General features: G+C 36.9%; 1 protein-coding gene across 4 annotated transcripts in view; it reads right to left on the bottom strand.

Moving 5' to 3' along the window:
- LOC150101831 (constitutive coactivator of PPAR-gamma-like protein 1 homolog) overlaps positions 1–20,639 on the bottom strand; it is a 326,792-nt gene that overhangs the window by 67,699 nt on the left and 238,454 nt on the right. For all 4 annotated transcript variants that reach the window (XM_090400106.1, XM_090400107.1, XM_090400108.1 and 1 more), the window contains exon 12: positions 7,161–7,367. In XM_090400106.1, coding sequence (XP_090256232.1) covers positions 7,161–7,367 — 207 coding nt within the window. The remainder of the gene's footprint in view (positions 1–7,160; positions 7,368–20,639) is intronic.

Here is a 20,639-nt window from a genome sequence, read left to right as displayed (position 1 = left end):
GTATAAATCGCCAAGAAATCAGAGTGAACTGCTCTGTGTGCATTAACAATTGTAGATAGGCAGATGAAGCATGAGGCTTCTGTAATGGACAAAGTGAGAGGTTGCAGGATTGAGTGCAAACCTGCCACGGAGGGATGCTGTTATGTTTGGTGAAGGCAATGTTGCCGACATTCATGCTAACAGCTTGCATAGTTTCTTTAGCATACCAAAAGGACGTATGACAGTCTGATGTGCATGTGTGTGTGTGTGATGCTGAGCTTCCCAATGCAGAGAAAAGGCTAGTCCATGTAGATCTGGAAGAGATCTTTATTATTAGGGCATAATTAAAAGATAAATGTTTCTATCTAAGTGACAGAGCCAGTTCATTTGCTTCAACATAAAGACTTTGAGTGGGAGATGTGCGAAAGGTACAGTAGCTATTCATATAGCTTGATGAAGGATGGGAACGAACCATTGTATGTTGCCTTGCAAAACCATAGACTTGAGATGCATAACCCAGTTTGGATGTATAAGTGCACAATAAAGATGAAACAATGAAGATCAATCTGCAGCCCATTCAGAAGAGGATGGAATGCAAAGGAGATTAAATGATCTCTTGCACTTTTCTCTTAGTTGACAAATGTGTGCAAGGAATGCAAGTTTCCTGTCAAAGATGAGTCCCAAAAACTTGGTTTCTGTTACTACTGGAATAATAGTTCGTCCTATTCTTAATTTGGGTGAAGAGTGCATTTTCAACAGAAGTGTGCACACACTTTTTTTCTGTTTGAAAATCTGAACCCATTACTGACAGCCCATAGAGAATAACAGTCAATTGGTTGCTGAAGCAAGCAATTGATTGTGTTTGAAGCTGTCTTTCAATTACCCTCATATTATAAGAGTAACAAATTGTGAAGTCATCAACATATAGAGCATTATCTACTAGTGGGAGGAAGCTGTTCAGTGATTGAGTTAACTCTGATAGCAAAATATGTCATATTTAAGACAGAGCCTTGGGGAATACAACCATTTTATTAAAAAATATCAACGTGATGTATGCAACTGAGCTCACTGCTATCTTCACAGTGTGAAGAAACTCGGGTGTATGGGGAAGAGGTACTAGAGCTGTTATACAAACTGAATAAGAATTCTGCAGTAGGAACTGATGAGATATCAACATGGATGCTAAAAAATTGTTCAGCTGAAGTGCCTTTGACCAGGCTATATAATTTAATATAGACATTTCTGGAAAATTTTCCATGTTATTCCTCTAAATTAATATTAACTTCACCAGTAATATATAAATGTTTATTGCCATATGCCTGATACTGCTCCAAAAGAAGACAACCAGGAACATCCTACAAAGGTATGTCCAAAATTCCTTCCTTATATTCTCCATGTATCTACCTGTCTTAAAAACATCAGTAATGCTCTAAAAATTGAGTAAAAAGCCAATGACATCATAAAAGGGGTACCCCTAAAGAAAAATACCCATAAAAGTTAATGTACCATATCGTCGTTGTCGTCTGGTAGCATCCTCTAGCAAGGGGGTTGCAGCAGATGAACAGCTCTTCTCCATTTCTTTGTCTGTCGTTTCCATCATTCTTAAACCACTCTCTAGTTGGTCTTCCATGCCTTCTCTTCCCCTCAACTTTCCCTTGTAATATAGTTCTTGTCAGGTGTCCCAAAGAACCTCTCAGAAGATGTCTTGCAAATCTGGTCATTCTTTGCATAATATTCTTTAGCAGTGTTCTTTCCATCCCAACTCATCTTAAAACTTCTGGATTTGATATTCTTTCTGTATAGCTAATCTTTTCCATCTTTCTATAACACCACATTTCCAATGCATTAATTCTTTCCATATCTCTCTTTCTGAGTGTCCATGACTCACTTCCATAACTTGCAATACTCCAAACTGTTGCTTTAACTATTCCAATTCTAACGCCTATTTTAGTGTTCTTGTTTATTAAAATTCTCTTCATTTCCATAAATGCCGATTTAGCTTTGCCTATTCTATTTCTAATGTCCAACTCTGAAGAATGTACAATATACATATTATTAATAATATATATATAATTTAATTCTATGATAATACATCAGTAGGCAACTTTGCAATGAACAGCATAGGTTTACTAAGGGAAGATGTTTGAGCAACTTGCTCATGATCTATAATAAGTTCAACAAGGGGAATGGATACACCATGAAACTTTTGGATTTTGCTAAGGCATTTTTTTGATAGAATACATCAAAATAGACTGTTGCAAAAATTGGAGAATATGGGATTGGATTATGAAAGAATGGTGTAGATAAGGGGATGGCTGACCGATATAACAAAAAGTGGTCCATTATTTAATCCTTGGTCCATTATTTAATCTAGACATTAATGACATTGGGAAGGATTTGATATGTGACATATAGCTGTTTGCTAATGACAAAGATAGGCAGGGTAATCAGAAGTGCTGCTGCTGATATGCAGTACCTTAAAGAGTAATTTGAATAAGCTGGAACAGTGGGCATGGGAAAATGGATGTCATTTCAATGCTAATAAATTTAAAGCCATGCAGTAACCAGGAGTGCTGCTGCTGATATGCAGTACCTTAAAGAGTAATTTGAATAAGCTGGAACAGTGGGCATGGGAAAATGGATGTCATTTCAATGCTAGTAAATTTAAAGCCATGCACTTTGGTGTGATTAAATTATCCAATGTTCAAGGGCCATATAGCAAAGATTGCAAATACAACTCAGAGAATAATTACAATGTAGGCACAAACTTTCACATGTAAAGATAAGAATGTCATTTTTCCTTATTACAAGGCCTTGAGAAGATTTCACTTGAACTATTGTATGTAGGTTTGGTCTCCTGGTTTCCATAGTGAGTCTCATGCAGTGGGGGGAGAGAGAGCAAATGAGTGTTAAAAATGATATCACGATTGTGAAATACTGATTATGAAGGCAGATTGAGAATTTGTAAATTGCAGACACTAGGAAGCAGTTGATATTATTATTATTATGTAACACCTCCAGGGAGTTCAAGGATTCATTGAGGGAAGACACCTATTCTACAACTCTGTCTCCACCAATCCATCAACAACTACCTCTATCATCTACATCAGGGGTCTCCAAACTATGGCCCGTGGGTCAGATGCAGCCTGCGATATGATTTTATCCAGCCCGCCAATTGGACTAATTTTTCAATAAGAATCTGCAAAAAAAAAAAAAAAAAAAAAAAAAAAACTGGGTGTTGATAGATTTCAAATGCATTAATTAAAATTGTGTTCAAAATATATTCCCAAATAGCAAAAAGTAACCGTAATCCAAGTTACGGTCTTTCTGACTGTAAAAGGTCGGTTAAAATGGACTAACGAAGGAAAAAAAATTTGAATTTTACAAAATTTTGCATGCAAATTTGAAGAAATTTGCTTCTAAATTTATCTCTATTTTTAGGACAATGTATCTTTGCGAACAAACTTTTTCCCAAATGAAATATAGCAAGTCAAAATACAGGGCAAATTTATCTGATGAACATTTGAAATCGCTACTTGTAATTAGCACTTCAAAATTTTAACCTGAGTTTAATAAGATTTTAAAAACACAAACACAGTTACATCATTCACATTAATGGTTTTATTATAATTTGTGATAAAAATATGAGAATTTGCTGATAGTGTTCGTTGTCATTAATATGATAATTTAATCTCACATACTCTGTAATCAGTTTTTATCTACTTTCAATAAAACTCATATATCTAGTTCTAGCGTTTTTTTTTTTTTTTTTTTTTTTTTTTTTACTACGGCCCGCTGAACAGTGCTGAAGTACTCAATGTGGCCCTCACAGTGAAAAGTTTGGAGACCAATGATCTACACCAACACTAGTATTTTCACAGATAATTACAAACATTGATGCTGATGGCAGGATTCAAACTAGCAGCCTTTTGGCTGGAGAGCAGATATGCTAACCACTCGGCCAACCGGGCTGGCGCTTATAAAAGGATCATACAGGATTTCAATTGATGGAATTTTTCATTTTATGGAAGGTGAGGAAAGGAAGAGAGGGCATTCTTGGAAGCTGGGAATGAACGCTATCAAGAAAGGGATAAGATCTAGATTTTTCTCTCATATATAGTGGTGAGTGATTGGAATGGATTGCTACTGGATGTTGTGTGTGCAAGTAGTGTGAATGAAGTCAAGAACAAGTATAACAGCTGGTGTAGATAGTATGGCCTCCCTCAATAAGTCCCTGACTCGGGAGGTCTCTTAATATTAAGATTTTGGGGCCAGTGAAAAGCTCAGAAACAAAAGAAAGGAAATGATAAATAGCAAATTATAAAATAATGGCTACAAACGAAAGTCATATTTCAATATTTGAGGGTAGATAACACTAATTACTTACGTGAAGTGTGAAAAGTTGGTGGTTCTGCATGCCTTTTTACATATGAAAGATTTCAACAACTAGCAACAAAATCATGAATTATTTCTAAAATCCAATCACATTCCATCTATGGCAAACCAGATGAAAGAATATTTCTCATCCAAACATTTATGCTCTACCAGTAATTCATTTCAATTTAGAGAAAATCCCATTTTAATACCAAGGAGAAGGAATCTAAAATTGAAAAATAGAAACAATCTAGTTTACAAAATCTGATCTGCTTTTCCTAAACAAGCCTTAACCAGCATCCACTACTACAGTCCAGCAAAACTACATCTTATATGATGCATTCTGCAAAAACATGAGGAATGTGTGCTCTTGTAAAATCAGATATCACTTGCCAAAGAGCTGTTCAATCAGGAATGCTTATTGATCTGCTCTGCATCAATATAACTTTCATTTGCTGCATTTAAAACTCCTATAATTCTGACAATCATGCTTCCTTTTTTGACTACTTATCAGTAAAAGCCGATTTCACACAATGTAAAAACCCAAATTGTTCGACTGTCTTATTAGGAAATTAAGATCCATAATACAAACTGTCTCCCCTTTTTTAACTTCACAGATTAAGCTAGAGGGGAAGCCAAATCATTTGCCATCAGCCATGATCTATCACAAATTGTTAATCTACCAACCAGAATACCAGACAATCCTCATTATTCTTCCAGCACTGTAAACCTTTCCCTACATACATTGTACTGCTCTCTTCTTTGCAATGATCATAATCTTATGCATCTTCTTTCCTACAGATTGTTCTCTTCCCAGCTGAGCTTTTCACCTTCTCTTTTTCCATGGTTAGGTTACCACATTAGCTTTCCTAATCCAAACATTTGCTCTGTATTCTTATAAAAATAATCCTCAGCAGAATCAGGGCCATCATTCCTCACTCCACTGCAAAACTTCTTATCCAAGTCCTGGTTCTCTAAAAATAAGTCTCTACAGTCCATGATAAAAATGCAGCATATGATCAATGGCTTATAATATCTGGCCTGGTTGGCCGAGTGGTTAGCATATTCACTCTCCAGCCAAAAAGCTGCAAGTTCGAATCCCGCCGTGGGCATGGATGTTTGTGATTGTCTATGAAAATACTAGTGGTGGTGGTAGTCAGCAGTAGATGGAGTTTGTGTAGATGACGAAAGTAGTTGTAGTTGATGGTAGAGACAGAGAATTGTAGAGCGAGAGCCCTCCCTTGATGAGCCTGGAGTTTCTGGAGGTGTCATGTAATAATAATAATATCCAAAACTACAACTTCTCGTTCAGCTTATGCTACAGCCCAAAACAGGTGTTAAAAACAACAATTCCAAAGCAGACTTCATAAGAACGAAATGCAGTAGGCTTGCCTTCTGCTCAACTGGCATCACCTCTGCCTTTCCTTCTTTTTGCCTCTTGATGGTATCATGATAACCTCACACAAGGATAAGGCAGACTTCTTGGCATCAGTCTTTTCTTCGAACTCTTGTTTACGAAAACCCAAGGTAAACCACCTCCTGTGCTACTACAAACTACCAACTACATGCCTCCTCTGATCCTTTGCCAGAAGGACAGAAAACTTATATTTGGAGTCGTGTACCCAAAACCTCCCTATGAACTTTGATGATATATAAGAGAGAGTAAAATGCTTAGTAGGCAACCACTTCGCCTACTAAACATTTTCCAACCCCTCCCTCAGCAACTCCACTCAGTCAATTTAACATGCACTCTTTTCAACATTATTCCTTTTCTATGGGTTCTTTAATGAGCATTGTTCTGTTGAACTGGCCACCATCATTCCTTTATTTTCTTCTAATCTTATAATTAGAGTACTGACTGGCCAACACCCATAGAGTGCCCAACTCCAAACATACTTGACAAATTTATCCTTCCTCATAATCCAACATATGATGGCACTGTTGGATTATAGGTTTTGTGATCTTTTATGTGTGGAATATTAAAATAATAATAATTTAATATCTGTACTCATGTACTGTAGAGGGAATTACGCAGTATGCAAGATACATTTAATATTAACTTAATATGTTTATGTACTCTAATTATAAAAGAGAACATGCTTGCAAGCCTGGTTGGCAAAGTAGTTAGGGTACCACTCTCCAACCAGTAGGCTGCAAGTTCAAATCCATTGTGGGCATGGAGGTTTGTGATTGTTGTCAGGTGGGAGATGAATTTAATTGCTTAGGGTTCCCCACTTACTGGAAGCCTGAAGTGGATTGATAATGTTCCATGTTTTGTTCTAGAGCAAGGCTTCTTGATTATGTAAAAATTATCTAATAAAAACAGAAAAAATGTTTAGCATACCCACTGTACTATTATGCTATAATAAGTTTACCTTTTGTTAGTGAGTCAAAAAATCTCTTATCTAAGCTAAGGATAGTTTTATTCACTATAGCTATCTTCTGAGAAACAATTATAAAGAATAAAAAAGTGAAATTAATATCTAATGCATTTTGCAACAGGATAGATCAATCTATGCCATTTTATCAAGTTTCATACAGCTAAATTACAATTTATATACATAACCTGGATATAATGACATAAATTTTTCTCTTCTATAGGAAAAACACAAGAATGTTTAATAATTTTTAAAATTATATTGCACCACATAAAACTAGAGTATGAAATAACATCAAGATATGTTGCAGTTCTTTGAAGTGTAAATTTTTCATTAGATAGGAAAATAAAATTTAAATAACCTTTAAAATGTAAAGGAACTAAAGGTAATCAAACTTATTAAATTTCAAGTTCGATAAAAATGAAATACCTGATTATCACATAAATCTATGAGATTCTTGGCACCATTTGCTTTGAGCAACTTGCGATGAAAAAGCTTTCCATCAAAAAACAACCACGGACAACACATTAACCATGGTATAGGGGCACCACATGCATCATTGGCAAATAATGCACATTCAGCTCCCTGCATAAACAATGCAGCTAACAAAACTCCACGGGAAGTTACTAGAGGAAGCTACAAGAGATGGGGGGGAAAATGTTCATAAAGTAGTAATGAATTTTATACTGCTGATATTAAAAAATAAGTTTTTAAAAAATTATACCTTTCTGGAAACACCATGCCCTCTCCCCAAAATGCTGACATTTTTTTAAAATATGAAAATTGATAATTCTCAAATAGAATAATATTAAAATGTTCATTTCATAGCTTTCAGATCTAGTATCTAATATCAAATACCTTATAAAGGTAATTAATCACCTTTATAGGATATTTGCTGGTATAAATGACTGAGGAAAAGTGTGATAGTATCCCAGCCCTCCAAACAGGTCTTGAATTAGAATCCGAACTGTGGATATGGATTTTTGAGAGTCTTTTAGATGGTAGTTGAGAAAACTACACTAGTTATTGAATACCTCAAGCAGTTATAAAATTTCTGCGTTTAGTCTCTAGAATAGTTTCAGAATTACAGTATTTTTCCGTCTATAAGACACCCCATGCATAAGACGAATCCTACTTTTTTGAACCCAAAATTAAGAAATCAATATTTTAAACATAAAACAGAACAGATTTGATATTTTTTTAAATATTCAAAGTATATTTAGTAATTAGGTAATATTTTTAAGATACATACTAAGATGCATTTTCTGGGCAAACTTGGTTCGTGGTCTCATGGCCAACCCTTCTCTCCTCATGAAGTTGAAGAACCATTTTGCTTTTCCTGTGAAATCAACAATGTTCATTTCTCTTACAAACCTTTTGGCCTCATAATGAATAAGCTTGGTTGACACACATATCCCACTCTGGTGCTGCTCCACAATCCAAGTCTTAAGCCTCTGCTCCAAGTTTGGCCATTGTTCTGGTTTTCCTCTTAAGGCCCTCTTCGTTTTTGGCATCTTGAGTAGTTGTTCTTCCTGTTTTCTCCACTGTTTAATCATACACTTAGTAGGAGGAGTCCAAACTATCTCTCTGAAGCTTTATTTCCATGTTCTTTTGTGTAATTGATGACTTTTAACTTGAAGTATATGGCAATCGTTTTTTTATTTTTAGACATTTTTATGGGTTAGTGCTCAAAATATCGTTAATGCATTAACTTACCCTGCCAACGAGTTGCAGACGTATGAATGCTTTCAGAGTTCTGATTGGTTTATTCAGAATCAGCCGTTAATGATGTCAACTGACAGAGTTAACAAAGGCTAGTGATTGGCAGAAGCCTGTTTGCAGAGACAAGGTACTGGCAGTTTCACTATGGCAACTGCAGGTCTCAACTGGTTATTTCCCCCCATGATGACCCCAATTTTAGAAAAAAAAAGTATCGTCTTATACACGGAAAAATACGGTATTTAATCCTAAATTTACCCAAAGTACTAATGTATTGCAGATTTACTAAATTTTATTATTAAGAGAGACCTCCAAGGATTCAGGAACTCATCAAGGTAGGCACAAACTATGCACATCAGATGTCGTACCTGCTCTTGAATTCATTCATACTACTTGCAAACACAACATCCAATGGCAATCCATTCCAATCATGCACCATGAGAGATCTTACTCCTTTCCTGATGGCATTCATTTTCAGCTTCTAAGGATTCTTCTTCTGACATTCCACGTTCCAAATAGTATTCCTTTATTCCAAGCCACAGGTTGAGTTGCATCTTGTACAGTCCAATAGCAGACCAGACCCTCCATAAAATGAAAAATTCCACCAAATGAAATCCTGTATGATCTTTTTAGAAATTTGTAAGTCTCAATCAAATCACTCTCTTTCTCCTGTTTGCTAGTGTCTGCAACCTACAAATTCTTAATCTAACTTCATAATCCTAATATGAAGTCAGATTGAGTTCATATTAGGATTATATAGGACTATAATAAAAAGGCACTCTTCTTTCCAATCCTATCAGAATCACCACAGAAACCGAGACCAGACCTGAGCACAATAGTTCAAGTGAGGTCCTATCAAGTCCTTGAAAAGAGGCAAAACAATATTCTTATTTTTACACATCAAAGTTCGTTTCAGCATTGCAATTATCCTCTGAGTTGAATTTACAATCTTTGCTATGTGGACCTTGAACTTCAACTTCCTATCTACTAAAACCCCAAGATTGCTAGCCTGGTCAGTTTCTTCTAGCATAATCCACCAATATAATTGGACACTGGATATCTAATCTCAGCAAATTGTATCACTTTACATTTACTAACATCGATCCCCCCACCAATGGTATCTCCACCTTGTCATGGTGGTGTGTGTGTGTGGGGGGGGGGGGAGATTGCAAGTCCAATGACCCTGAGAGCAATGTTGGCTGTAGCTACGCTACCAGTAGGTCCTCCCAAGCCAGACTGGTCAAAGATTAGGAAACTAAGAGGTCAAAGATGAGGAGAGTAAGAGAGACACCTTGGTTCTCCATGTTGGGGTTGAGCATGAGGCTGACAACTTCTTGGAAGATTATAATATTATTATAATGTTCGTAACAAATACAAAAACCTTATTTGTTACGAACCAAGTACCAATAAGCCTCGATATCGGACTGTACAAGATGGAACTCAACCTGTGGCTTGGAATACGATCTGGAACATGGAATGTCAGAAGCTTATATAGAGCAGGGGCACTGTAAAAGCTAAGTGATGGACTTAAAAAAATATAAAATGGATGCAGTGGCAATTCAGGAAACTAGATGGACTGATAGTGGTGAACATAAATTAGGAGATTATTTGTTATTACATGGTGGAAATATCACAGAAAGACATGAACTAGAAACAGGATTTATGATACAAAGAAGGCTATGGGACTCGCTCATAACTTTTCAAGCCATCGATGAAAGACAGTAAAATAAGACTGCTAACAAAAAAGTTCAAAATAACCTTAATTAATGCACATGCACCTACAGAGGAAACTGATCAAGATACCAAGAATGAATTCTATGATACTCTGGAAGGAATAATTGATGAAATACCAAATAATGACATAATTATAATTATACTTTCAGGAGCCCTTAATGCAAAAATAGGAAAAGAAGAAATCTGTAGAAAAACAATTGGAAATAATAGCCTGCAGGAAACTTCAAATGATAATGGTATAAGGTTAATAAATTTAGCGATATCCAAGAATCTGATAATAAGTAGTACAACATTTATGAGGAAAGACATTCATAAGCAAACATTTACATGACCTGATGGAATAACTCACAACCAAATCGATCATATTATAATAGAAAGAAGATTTAGAAACAGCATTCAAACTATTAGGAGTTACAGAATAGGATCAGCAATGAAAATAAAAGATAACAAAAACTACTTCAATAAAATAAAAAACATCCTAAGTTAAATATTAATAATCTGAAAAACAATAATATAACATAACATTAAATTACTCTAATAAAATAAAAGTAGACCATAATAACAATGAAAAAACTGAAAATATTAATACTCCATGGAATGGAATTAAATGTTGTATAAACAGAGCATCTGAAAAAGTTATCTGAAAAAGATACTTGTTGTTATCCAACAGGATAACAACAAGTATCAAAACTATAATTTGATAGCAGCGAATCAAACAAAATTATGAGGCAAGAAAAAAGATGCTATCTAAAAGAATTAATTGATAAAACTGAAAAAGAGAATGCATATAAAAATGCAAGGAACTTTTTTCAAGGTATAAATAAACTAAAGACAGGCTATCAATCAAGAACCATAATAATTAATGATAATAAGGAACAAATTATTGCAAATGACAAACAGATGGCTGAAGGTAGAGGGGATACTTCAAACAGATTTAAACTGCCAAAATCCCAAAGTAACATTCCTACCCAGAATTTATTCTACTTGTGAACCAGAAGTCAAAGAGCCATTATTTAGTGAAATAGAAACAAGCATTAAAACTCAAGCTGCAGGATAATCACATCTGAACAAATTAAATATGGAGGAAAAAAATTAACTAACAAATTGTTCACACTAATTAAACTCATATGGAAAAATGAAAAACTGCCAGAAGACTGGAAAGAATCAATAATAATCCCCATCCACAAAAAAGGCAATAATAGAAAATGTGAAAACTACAGAGGCAAAATACTAGTTACAAAATCCTGTCTGATATTATTCTAAAAAGAATTATTCTATATGCAGAAGAGATACTCTGAGAATACCAGGCAGGATTTGGGAGAAATCTATCAACCACTGATCACCTTTTTATCTTGAGACAAATTCTACAGAAATATTGGGAATACAATAAAGAAAGTCATAACGTCTTCATTGACTTCCAAAAAAAAGCATATAATAGCATACACCGAGAAAGTCTATGAAAAATCTTAAAGGAATTTGGAATACCAGAAAAATTAATCAGACTGTTATTAAAATGTGTGTACAGGAAAATCAATGTAGAGTCCTCACTAACAACATATTAAAAGAGCCATTCAACATATCCACAGGTTTAAAACAAGGAGATGCAATATCACCTATAACATAACTAAATCACTTAAGGAATTGACAACATAGATATGAATATTACACTTTAATAAATATTTCTGATATTTCGGCAACGTCACGTTGCCATCTTCAAAAGGAACTTACAAAAAAGGCACGTGCATGTAGGCGCTACAACACAGTAACTGAGAATGAAATGATGAAGCTATTGTTCTCCTAAAAGTTCTGATGGTGCCCCCTAGCAGGCTAAGTAGGTGTTCTTGGCCGTTGGGCCGAAGATTTGCTGATGTAAGCCTCCCAAATTTGGGGCAGTCTCATACAACCAAATATGTTGAGGTTTGGAGAGTTTCTTAGGGCTGAGGCTGATTCCATAAATAGTCTTTCGAATTTGTATTTGCTACGGTGTATTACTGTAGCTTTCTTCCACCATATTCTGTGGCGTGTGTCCAGAGCATGGTCTGCAAGACCAGAATGGCTGTACTTGTGAAAACGGTGTAGTCCTTGTGTTCCAACATTCTGATATTCGCTGTCCTGCCTGTTTGGCCAAAGTAAGACAGTTCACAGCTGCAAGGGACCTGGTACATACCAGGTAAGTCTGGGGGAAGTGGTTGGTCTTTAGTGGAGCAGATAAGGGATGCCAATTTTCTGTATGATCTGTAACAGGAGGTCGTCATGTTTTCTTAAGATTTTGGTAATTTTTTCCGACGTGCCTCGAAGGTAGGGAATGGTGATGGATTTAGAGTAATCCTTGTTGTGAATGAAGGGGGGGGGGGTTGTAGGTTTCAATATTTTTTGGATTTTTTTGGGAGGGTAGCCATTGGCTGAGAAAGTGTTGAGGATGTGATTTAGTTCAGTGTTTAGAGCCATGTCGTTAGAACAGATTAGTTTAGCCCTGTTATATAGTGTTTTCACCACTCCATATTGTTGTGGGGAGGGGGGGGATTTCTATAAACTGAGAAAAACCAAGGTTCCATCAGGCTGGCAGGTGACTAGTGTGTCTAGGAAAGGGAGGCTGTTGTTTTCCTCTTTTTCCAGGGTGAACTTGATTCTGGGGTGTTGGTTGTTTAAGTGTATCAAGAAGGAGGGGAGTGAATCGGAGCCAAGTGGCCTAATAGCGAACACATCATCAACATAGAGAAGCCATATGGTTGGTTTTTGTGGGGCAGAGACTAAAGCATAAAGAAATTGGCCAAGGGTGGGGAGAGTGGTGAACCCTTGGCTGTCCCCTCTCTTTGTTTGTAGAATTTTCCCTGCCAAATGCAGAGCTTGAGTTCATTGCGAAATGAAATAGGGCTGAGATATCAGGAGAAAATTTAGCTTCGATTAGCTCTAAAGTTTCCTTGAGTGGGACATTTGTGAATAAGGAGGAGACATCAAAACTGACCATTATATCAGTATGTTGGAGTGTAAGGTTTTCTACGCTGGCCTTGAAGTGGGCTGAGTTTTTTTTTATGTGTGATGGTGTGTTGCCAGTATAGTGTGTGAGCACTTTGGCCAAATGTTTAGCTAATTTGTATGTGGGAGAATCAATGCCATCCACTATGGGGCATAATGGCACAAAATCTTAAAAAAACATGACTTGACTTCCTGTTATAGACCATACAGAAAATTGGCATCCCTTATCCGCTCCACTAAAGACCAATCACTTCCCCTAGGCCTACATGGTTTATACCAGGTCCCTTGCAGCTGTAAGCTGTCCTACTTTGGCCAAAACAGGCAGGACAGCGAATATCAGAATTTCAGAACACAAGGACTACATCCGTTTTCACAAGTACAGCCATTCTGATCTTGCAGACTATGCTCTAGATACACGCCACAGAATATGGTGGAAAAAAGCTACAGTAAACACCGTAGCAAATACAAATTCCAAAGAATATTTATGGAATCAGCCTCAGCCCTAATAAACTCTCCAAACCTCAACAAATTTGGTTGTATGAGACTGCCCCAAATTTGGGAGGCTTACATCAGCAGACCTTCAGCCCAACGGCCAAGAACACCTACTTAGTGCTAGGGGCACAATCAGGACTTTTAGGAGAACAATAGCTTTATCATTTTATTCTCAGTTACTGTGTTGTAGTGCCTTTTTTGTAAGTTCCTTCTGAAGATGGCAATGTGACGTTGCCGAAATATCAGCAATATTTATTAAAGTGTAATTTAATTTATATTCGTATCTACGTTGTCAATTCCTTAAGTGATTTAGTAATGCATAACCAACGTATAAGCCTGTCTATGAGAATTATTCAACATAGTTTTAGAAAAAGTAATTTGAGAAACAACTACAAATACTGTATCATGTCCCTTCTGCAGAATTCTTATTCAGTTTGTGCAATAGCTCTAGTACATCTGCCTTATACACCGGAGTTTCTTCACACAAAGAAGAGACAGCAGTAAGTCCAATAACCACTCATTAGTTGAACAAGTTCTTCAGTATATGTCACTCTTGCACCATCTGCATTTGGTACAGTCATACTTTAATATTAATTTTTTCCCTTTTACTTGCAGCATAACGATAAAAATCTATGAGGTTGTCTTTAGCTTGCAGAGCTAGGTTCTTTTCATGCTCAGACTGCTTTCTGTACAACAGTTGCGACTCTTCTGGCCTGCTGCTGATTAGATTACATTCATTTCTCTCCTATTCTATTTATTCTTTGAACTCTAGGAACATATTCTGATACTGCATCATTTTAGCATTTCTTAAACATTGCTGCCCATGACAGAGTTCAGCATACTACTCAGAGTTGGTCACAATTTCTGCATTGCAGTTCATCATGTAACCTTTTCTGAATGGAATATTCATAAACTTAACCACTTCCCAAGTGAGTACTGCATGATCACTGTCACCAAGCAAAGGTAGAACAGTTCCGCCTTTAACCGAAATCTCCTTTGATACTATAATCAAATATAACACTCTTAGACCTCAAGTTCCTTCTGTCACATGCTGATTGATAGAAATCATAAAATATAAGGGTCAAAGCTATATAACTGAGAGGAGACTTCCATATAGCCTTCAAAGGAATGTGGAGAAACAACCAGGGGCTTCTGAGCCAATGTCCAATCCTCACCTTCTCATGGTGCACCCTGTTAGGTATCTACCTGAATACTGAACGGACGAGGATGAGCTGGCAATTTGGGCTTTAGCCAAGCAAATTGTATTCTTATTGGCTTAAACCAAAATTTCAAATGATGGTACAACATGACAGAATTTCATGACAGCTGGGGTGTCACCCGGTTAAACAAGGACCCACTGTTTTCACCAGGGAACCAGGGCAAACAGTGAAAAGTCAGCTCTACTGGAACAAATCCTAAAACACCCCCAACTCAACATTACCAGAGTCCAAGATCGGTACTATCAATATAAGAAGCCTAAATGACAAAGAAATGGAGCTAGCTGAGGAATGGGATAAGTACCAGATCGACATAACAGAGTTGATTGAAACAAAAAAGACAAAAACTGGTGAGATCTTTCTGAGCAATAAATACAAAATGTTATATTCAGGCAATGACAATCAAGGAAAAGAAGGAGTAGCCATAGTATTCAACAATAAATGCAAGGCTAATCTTCTTGAATAGCAGGCAGTCTCAAGTAGAGTGATGTGGGCAAATACGAGATTGGGGAACTGGACAATGAGACTTATTTGTGCTATGGTCCCACGGAAGGTTCTACTGAGGTAGAAGTGGAGGAATTTTTGGAGGCTTTAGAGAAAGCAACTGACACGATGAAAAATGAAAAGTTGGTCCTTATTGGGGATCTAAATTGCAGAGTAGTAAATGATTGTCAGATATACAAAAATATTTCGGGAAAATTTGGAAAAAAGAGCAAAGCTAATAATAATGGTAAATACCTGTTGGATTTCTGCTCTGGACATGGATTGGTTATTACTAACACAATTTTCCAACATAAAAATGTGCACAAATTCACATGGAGAGAAGAGGCAAGGAATAAGAAAAGTTTCATTGATTATGTTATTATTGATAGTGATGTTTTCCCACTGGTGCAGAACACCAGAGTGCACAGAGGATTTGAAATTGATCACCCATTTAGTCTTGAGTAGGATAAAATTGAATTTCATATTGAAAAGAAGAATATTTAAGAAAGTTTTAAAGCGAATAAAAATAGGGCAAAGAGTGATTCAAGCAGTGAGGCATGCTTGCATGCCTCCAAGTATAGAAAAATCAGAACTCCATGGTGGACAGAGGAAGTTAAAGAGGTAGTGAAGGAAAAGAAGAAAGCATATCAAAAGTAACTGGTAAATAAGTCAGCTTGTGCTCTTAGAGAATATAGAGACATATGTGAGAAAGCTAAACACTGTGTAAAACTAGCTAAACAAAACTTATGGGAAGACTTTGTTAAGAACATAAAAAATAAATATCAAAAGGGGTGGCAAGCTTTTTGGAGGTTGTTGAAGAAGCTCAGAAATGGAAGAAAGAGTGCTGTAAAAGGAATTAGAGATGATAAAGGTGACATGAAAACGGGAGAAAAAGATATCCTTGAAATATGGAGTAATTACTTTGAAAAACTGCTAAATGAAACAAGCAGTGATGACAGCACAGTGGTAAAAAACACTGACCAGGCATGCAGCCAAGAATACATATCCATACTTGAAGTAGAAAAGCCATCAACAGCCTAAAATGTGGAAAGTTAGCAGGAGTAGATGATATTCAACCAGAAATGCTCAAATATAGAGGTTTAAAAGACTTACAGTGGCTGCAATGCATAGTTCAGAAGGCCTGGACAGAGGGATGAATTCCAGATGATTGGAGTAGAGCACTCATAGTACCCATATATAAAAAAGAGACTGAAACTGAATGTGAGAATTACAGAGGCATTTCATTATCGAATGTTCCTGGTAAGATATATGCAAGTATACTTTAGAAACGGTTGAGAAGGATTGTGGAAAAGAAGATTGGTGAAGAACAAGCTGGATTCAGATCTTCACTTTATGACAAATAGTCGAGAAAGCATGGGAATATAACAAAGATCTGTATTTAAGTTTTGTCGATCTGGAAAAGGCATATGACAAGGTACCAAGAGAGAAGCTATTCAATACGCTGCAGTTATATGGTGTCAATGGGGCATTATATCAAGCAATACTTAGTCTATATTTGAGTAGTAAGTCAGCAGTTAGAATTGAAGGAAGTACAGGAAGATGGTTTAATGTTAAATCTGGTGTGAGACAAGGATGTACATTATCCCCTCTGTTATTCATTATCTATATGGATCACATTATGAAGGAAAGCGGTATTAAACATGATATCAAAATTGGAGGTGTTAATCTCAGCTCTTTGCTTTATGCGGATGACGTTATACTTCTAAATAAATCCGTTACAAGTCTGCAAGATTCCCTGACTGAATTGAATAACTGTTGTAATAGATATGGTATGAATGTCAGCATTAAAACGACAAAGACAATGAAAATAGGCAGAAACATTGAAAATATCAAATGCATTGTGAATGGACAACTTATAGAACAAGTAAAACATTTTAGCCATGTAGGCACGATTTTTACTGAAGATGGTAAGTTAAATATGGAAATAGACAACAGAATCAACAAAGCTGGTATGGTAAGAAGTCAACTGAATAAATTTACATGGAATAAGAGAGAAATTAGCCAAAACACTAAATTAGCTATATACAAGACACTGTTAAAACTAATTTTAACTTATGGATCTGAGAGCTTGGTTAGAAGTAAAACACTTGACCAAAGACTAGAAACCGCAGATATGAGAGTCCTGAGAAAGATTAGGGGCATGAACAGATGGCATCAGTAGCAATATCTTATTAAAAACATGGATATTAGGAAAGCACTTGATATTGTCAGCATCCAGGAATGCATTACCAGAGTTAATCTAAGGTGGTATGGTCACTTAAGCAGAATGGGAGAGGAAAGATTAATGAAACAAGTTTTCTCTGCCAGTAAGTACTTATAGTACATTAAATTCGACCTTGAGCAGGATAGAATTGAATTTCATATTGAAAAGAAGAACATTTAAGAAAGTTTTAAAGCGAATAAAAGCTGGGCAGCTCTCAGATGTAAACTGTAGACTAAACTACACAAACGTTATTCAAGAAAAACTGAAAGAGTTTGTGAACAGGAAGCAAACTTAAATCAGCTATCTTTCCGATTCTAAATCAGCCACATGCAAAGTGCTCACTATGCTTGCCATATGCAGCAAAGACGGCAACAAAATCGAATGGTGAACGAGCACCCCATGTCTTGCCAACACAGTGCCATCGACAAACCTATTACATGCCAAAGCTGCAAAAAACGGGTATATTCTGCGAGTTCTGTTGCCACTGGCTGCACTCTTCCTGCACGAAAATAGACAAATCTGCACAAAAGCTACTTATCGAACTTAACCAGCCATTATTCTGTTTGCTGTGCCTCCCTTCGGTAAAACACTTTCTGAACATAGATAAACATGTCAAAAACCTCGAACAGCACATGAATGCTTTGAATGAAACTTTTACCTCCAAATATATGCAGTGGAAGCTAAGCTCAAACAAACTGATGACAAGTGCAATGCAAGCTCACCTTTGCCTGCAAATAAACTCTGTGATCTAATCGCATCAACAGTAAATGACTTGAGGTCAAAAACAAAAAACTACGTCATTTTGAACTTTCCAAAAGAAAACAGAAAATCATTAAAAGAAGACATCAACAAACTAGCTGAAAAATACAACATCGATTCTAAGAATATCGTCAGGTACCATCGTTTCAGGTCTATAAATAAAAGAAAGGACGGAACAAACTTTCCATGCCTAGTAAAAGTGACTTGCGACACGCTGACAAGCACATCAAAACTAATAACAGCAATCAACAACAAGTTCAAAGACATTTGTTTCCAATCGTGCATGCATGCTCAACCAGATTTATCATTTGCACAAAGGGAACAAACACGCCAGCTTCGAAGACAACTCGAAGAAAAACATCAAAATGGTGACAACAGTTGGTTCATCGACTACACACAAATTAAACTTGTGCAAAAACCAAGTGATGCCGCTAGCAGCCACCATCGAGACCAGTATGCAGGCACTGCATAGGAAATGTGCAAGACCCTTGTGGTCAAACATGACACAAAACCCTACATATCCACTTCACCAATATCCGTGACCTAAATTCCAACCTTAATAGTGTCCACTACCACCTTCAGTCTACCAAACCCCTTTCTGGCAGAAACTCAAATCTCACCTCTCCCAGCACTGTTTATCTTAATCTTCCAAATTACTCACTCTTTAATAACTTTCGTCCCAAGAGACGTCTGCACATACATCTGCCCTGACATACCTTGCCAGAGAGCACCCAACCTAGAATCATCCAACTTTGACCTTCTTTGGTTGAAAATATCCCTTCCCCACTCAGTCAAATTCATTTGCTGTCTCTATCACTTCCCCAACACAACCAACCACTCTGAGCTCTTTAATTTCCTCTCCTTAAAAACTGACTTTCTCAAATCCCACTTTCCCAACAGCAAAATTATCCTCCTAGGAGGTTTTAATATTTTAATGTGCACAACACTAGCTGACTTTCCTCCTCCAGTTGTATAGATCTTGCAGGCAGAGATGCTGAAATATTTGCTATCGCTAACAACCTTACACAACTTGTTCAGATGACAACCAGAATACCAGATAACCCAAACCACTCCCCCAGACCCTAGATCTCTTCCTCACCAATGACCCCTCCAAATACACAGTGCAAGTAGTGAGCCCCCTAGGTAATTCTGATCACAGTCTAGTGCTCATCTCTTCCCCCATGCAACAACGCTGACACAGACACTCCCATACAAGAGCAGTTTGGCATTATAACAGTGTCAAGTGAGAGAGTCTCAACTTCTATGCCACATTCCCATGGTTGGACTATTCTTTCCGGCCTTCCAACTCAAATATATGCACCGAACTTATTACCAAAGTAATCCTCACTGGCATGGAAACATACGTTCCACACATTATTCTGCCATTCCCTAACTAAACCTTGGTTCTCCAAAAGATGTGCCAATGCTGTACAGATGAACACCAGACATACCATAACTGGCTGAAATCAAGCACCTCATCCTCCTTTAGAGCATATACCGAAGCCTGAAATAGATGGGGAAAAAAAAAAAGCAGTAAACTAGCAGAATGTCCAAATGGCAGCCAAGCCTTTTGGTCTCTTGCCAAAGTAATTGGCCATAATTTCTGCCTGCACTATTCCTGCCCTTATTATACCCAGATGGCTCTATTGCATTATCACCCACAGAAACAACCAATCTTCTGGCTTCACACTTTACTTCCAATGCATGCATAACTGACGATGGTAAATGTTCCCCAACCATTCCAGACACCCAACATACAATCCTCCCTATATCCTTTTGCCAGGATGAGATTAGAAAAATATCGTCCAAATTAGACACAAAGTCTCCTGGTCCTGATGGCATTCCCACAATTGTCCTGTAAGTTTGCACACCAAAACCGACTGTTATCCTATGTTGCCTATATATACTTTCTCACTCTACTGGAATCTATCCCACAAACTGGAAATTGGCCTATATTCAGCCCATTCCAAAAAAAATCACTGTATCCAACTACCACACTATCTCACTTACCTCAGTCCTTTCAAAAGTAATGGAAAAAATCATCAATTCCCAACTCCTACACTGCCTTGAAGACATCCACCTAATAAACGACCGCCAGTATGGATTCCATCGCTGCCGATCAATAGATCTGCTCACATATCACCCACCTCTGGACAAATGCCATGGAGAAGTTTTGCGAATTTCAAGTGGTTGCCCTTGATATCTCCAAAGCCTTTGACCAGGTCTGGCACAAAGGCTTACTAAGCAAGCTACCATGATTCGGTCTGACCCAGGACTTCTAAAGTTGAATTGCCAGCTTTCTGT

The sequence above is a fragment of the Typopeltis vanoorti genome, chromosome 11 (assembly GCF_054136105.1).
Source record: "Typopeltis vanoorti isolate ZY-2024b chromosome 11, IOZ_Tvanoo_1.0, whole genome shotgun sequence".
NCBI classification, from domain to species: domain Eukaryota; kingdom Metazoa; phylum Arthropoda; class Arachnida; order Uropygi; family Thelyphonidae; genus Typopeltis; species Typopeltis vanoorti.
The sequence above is the reverse complement of the archived record's forward strand: the minus strand, read 5'-3'. Positions and strand labels throughout refer to the sequence as shown.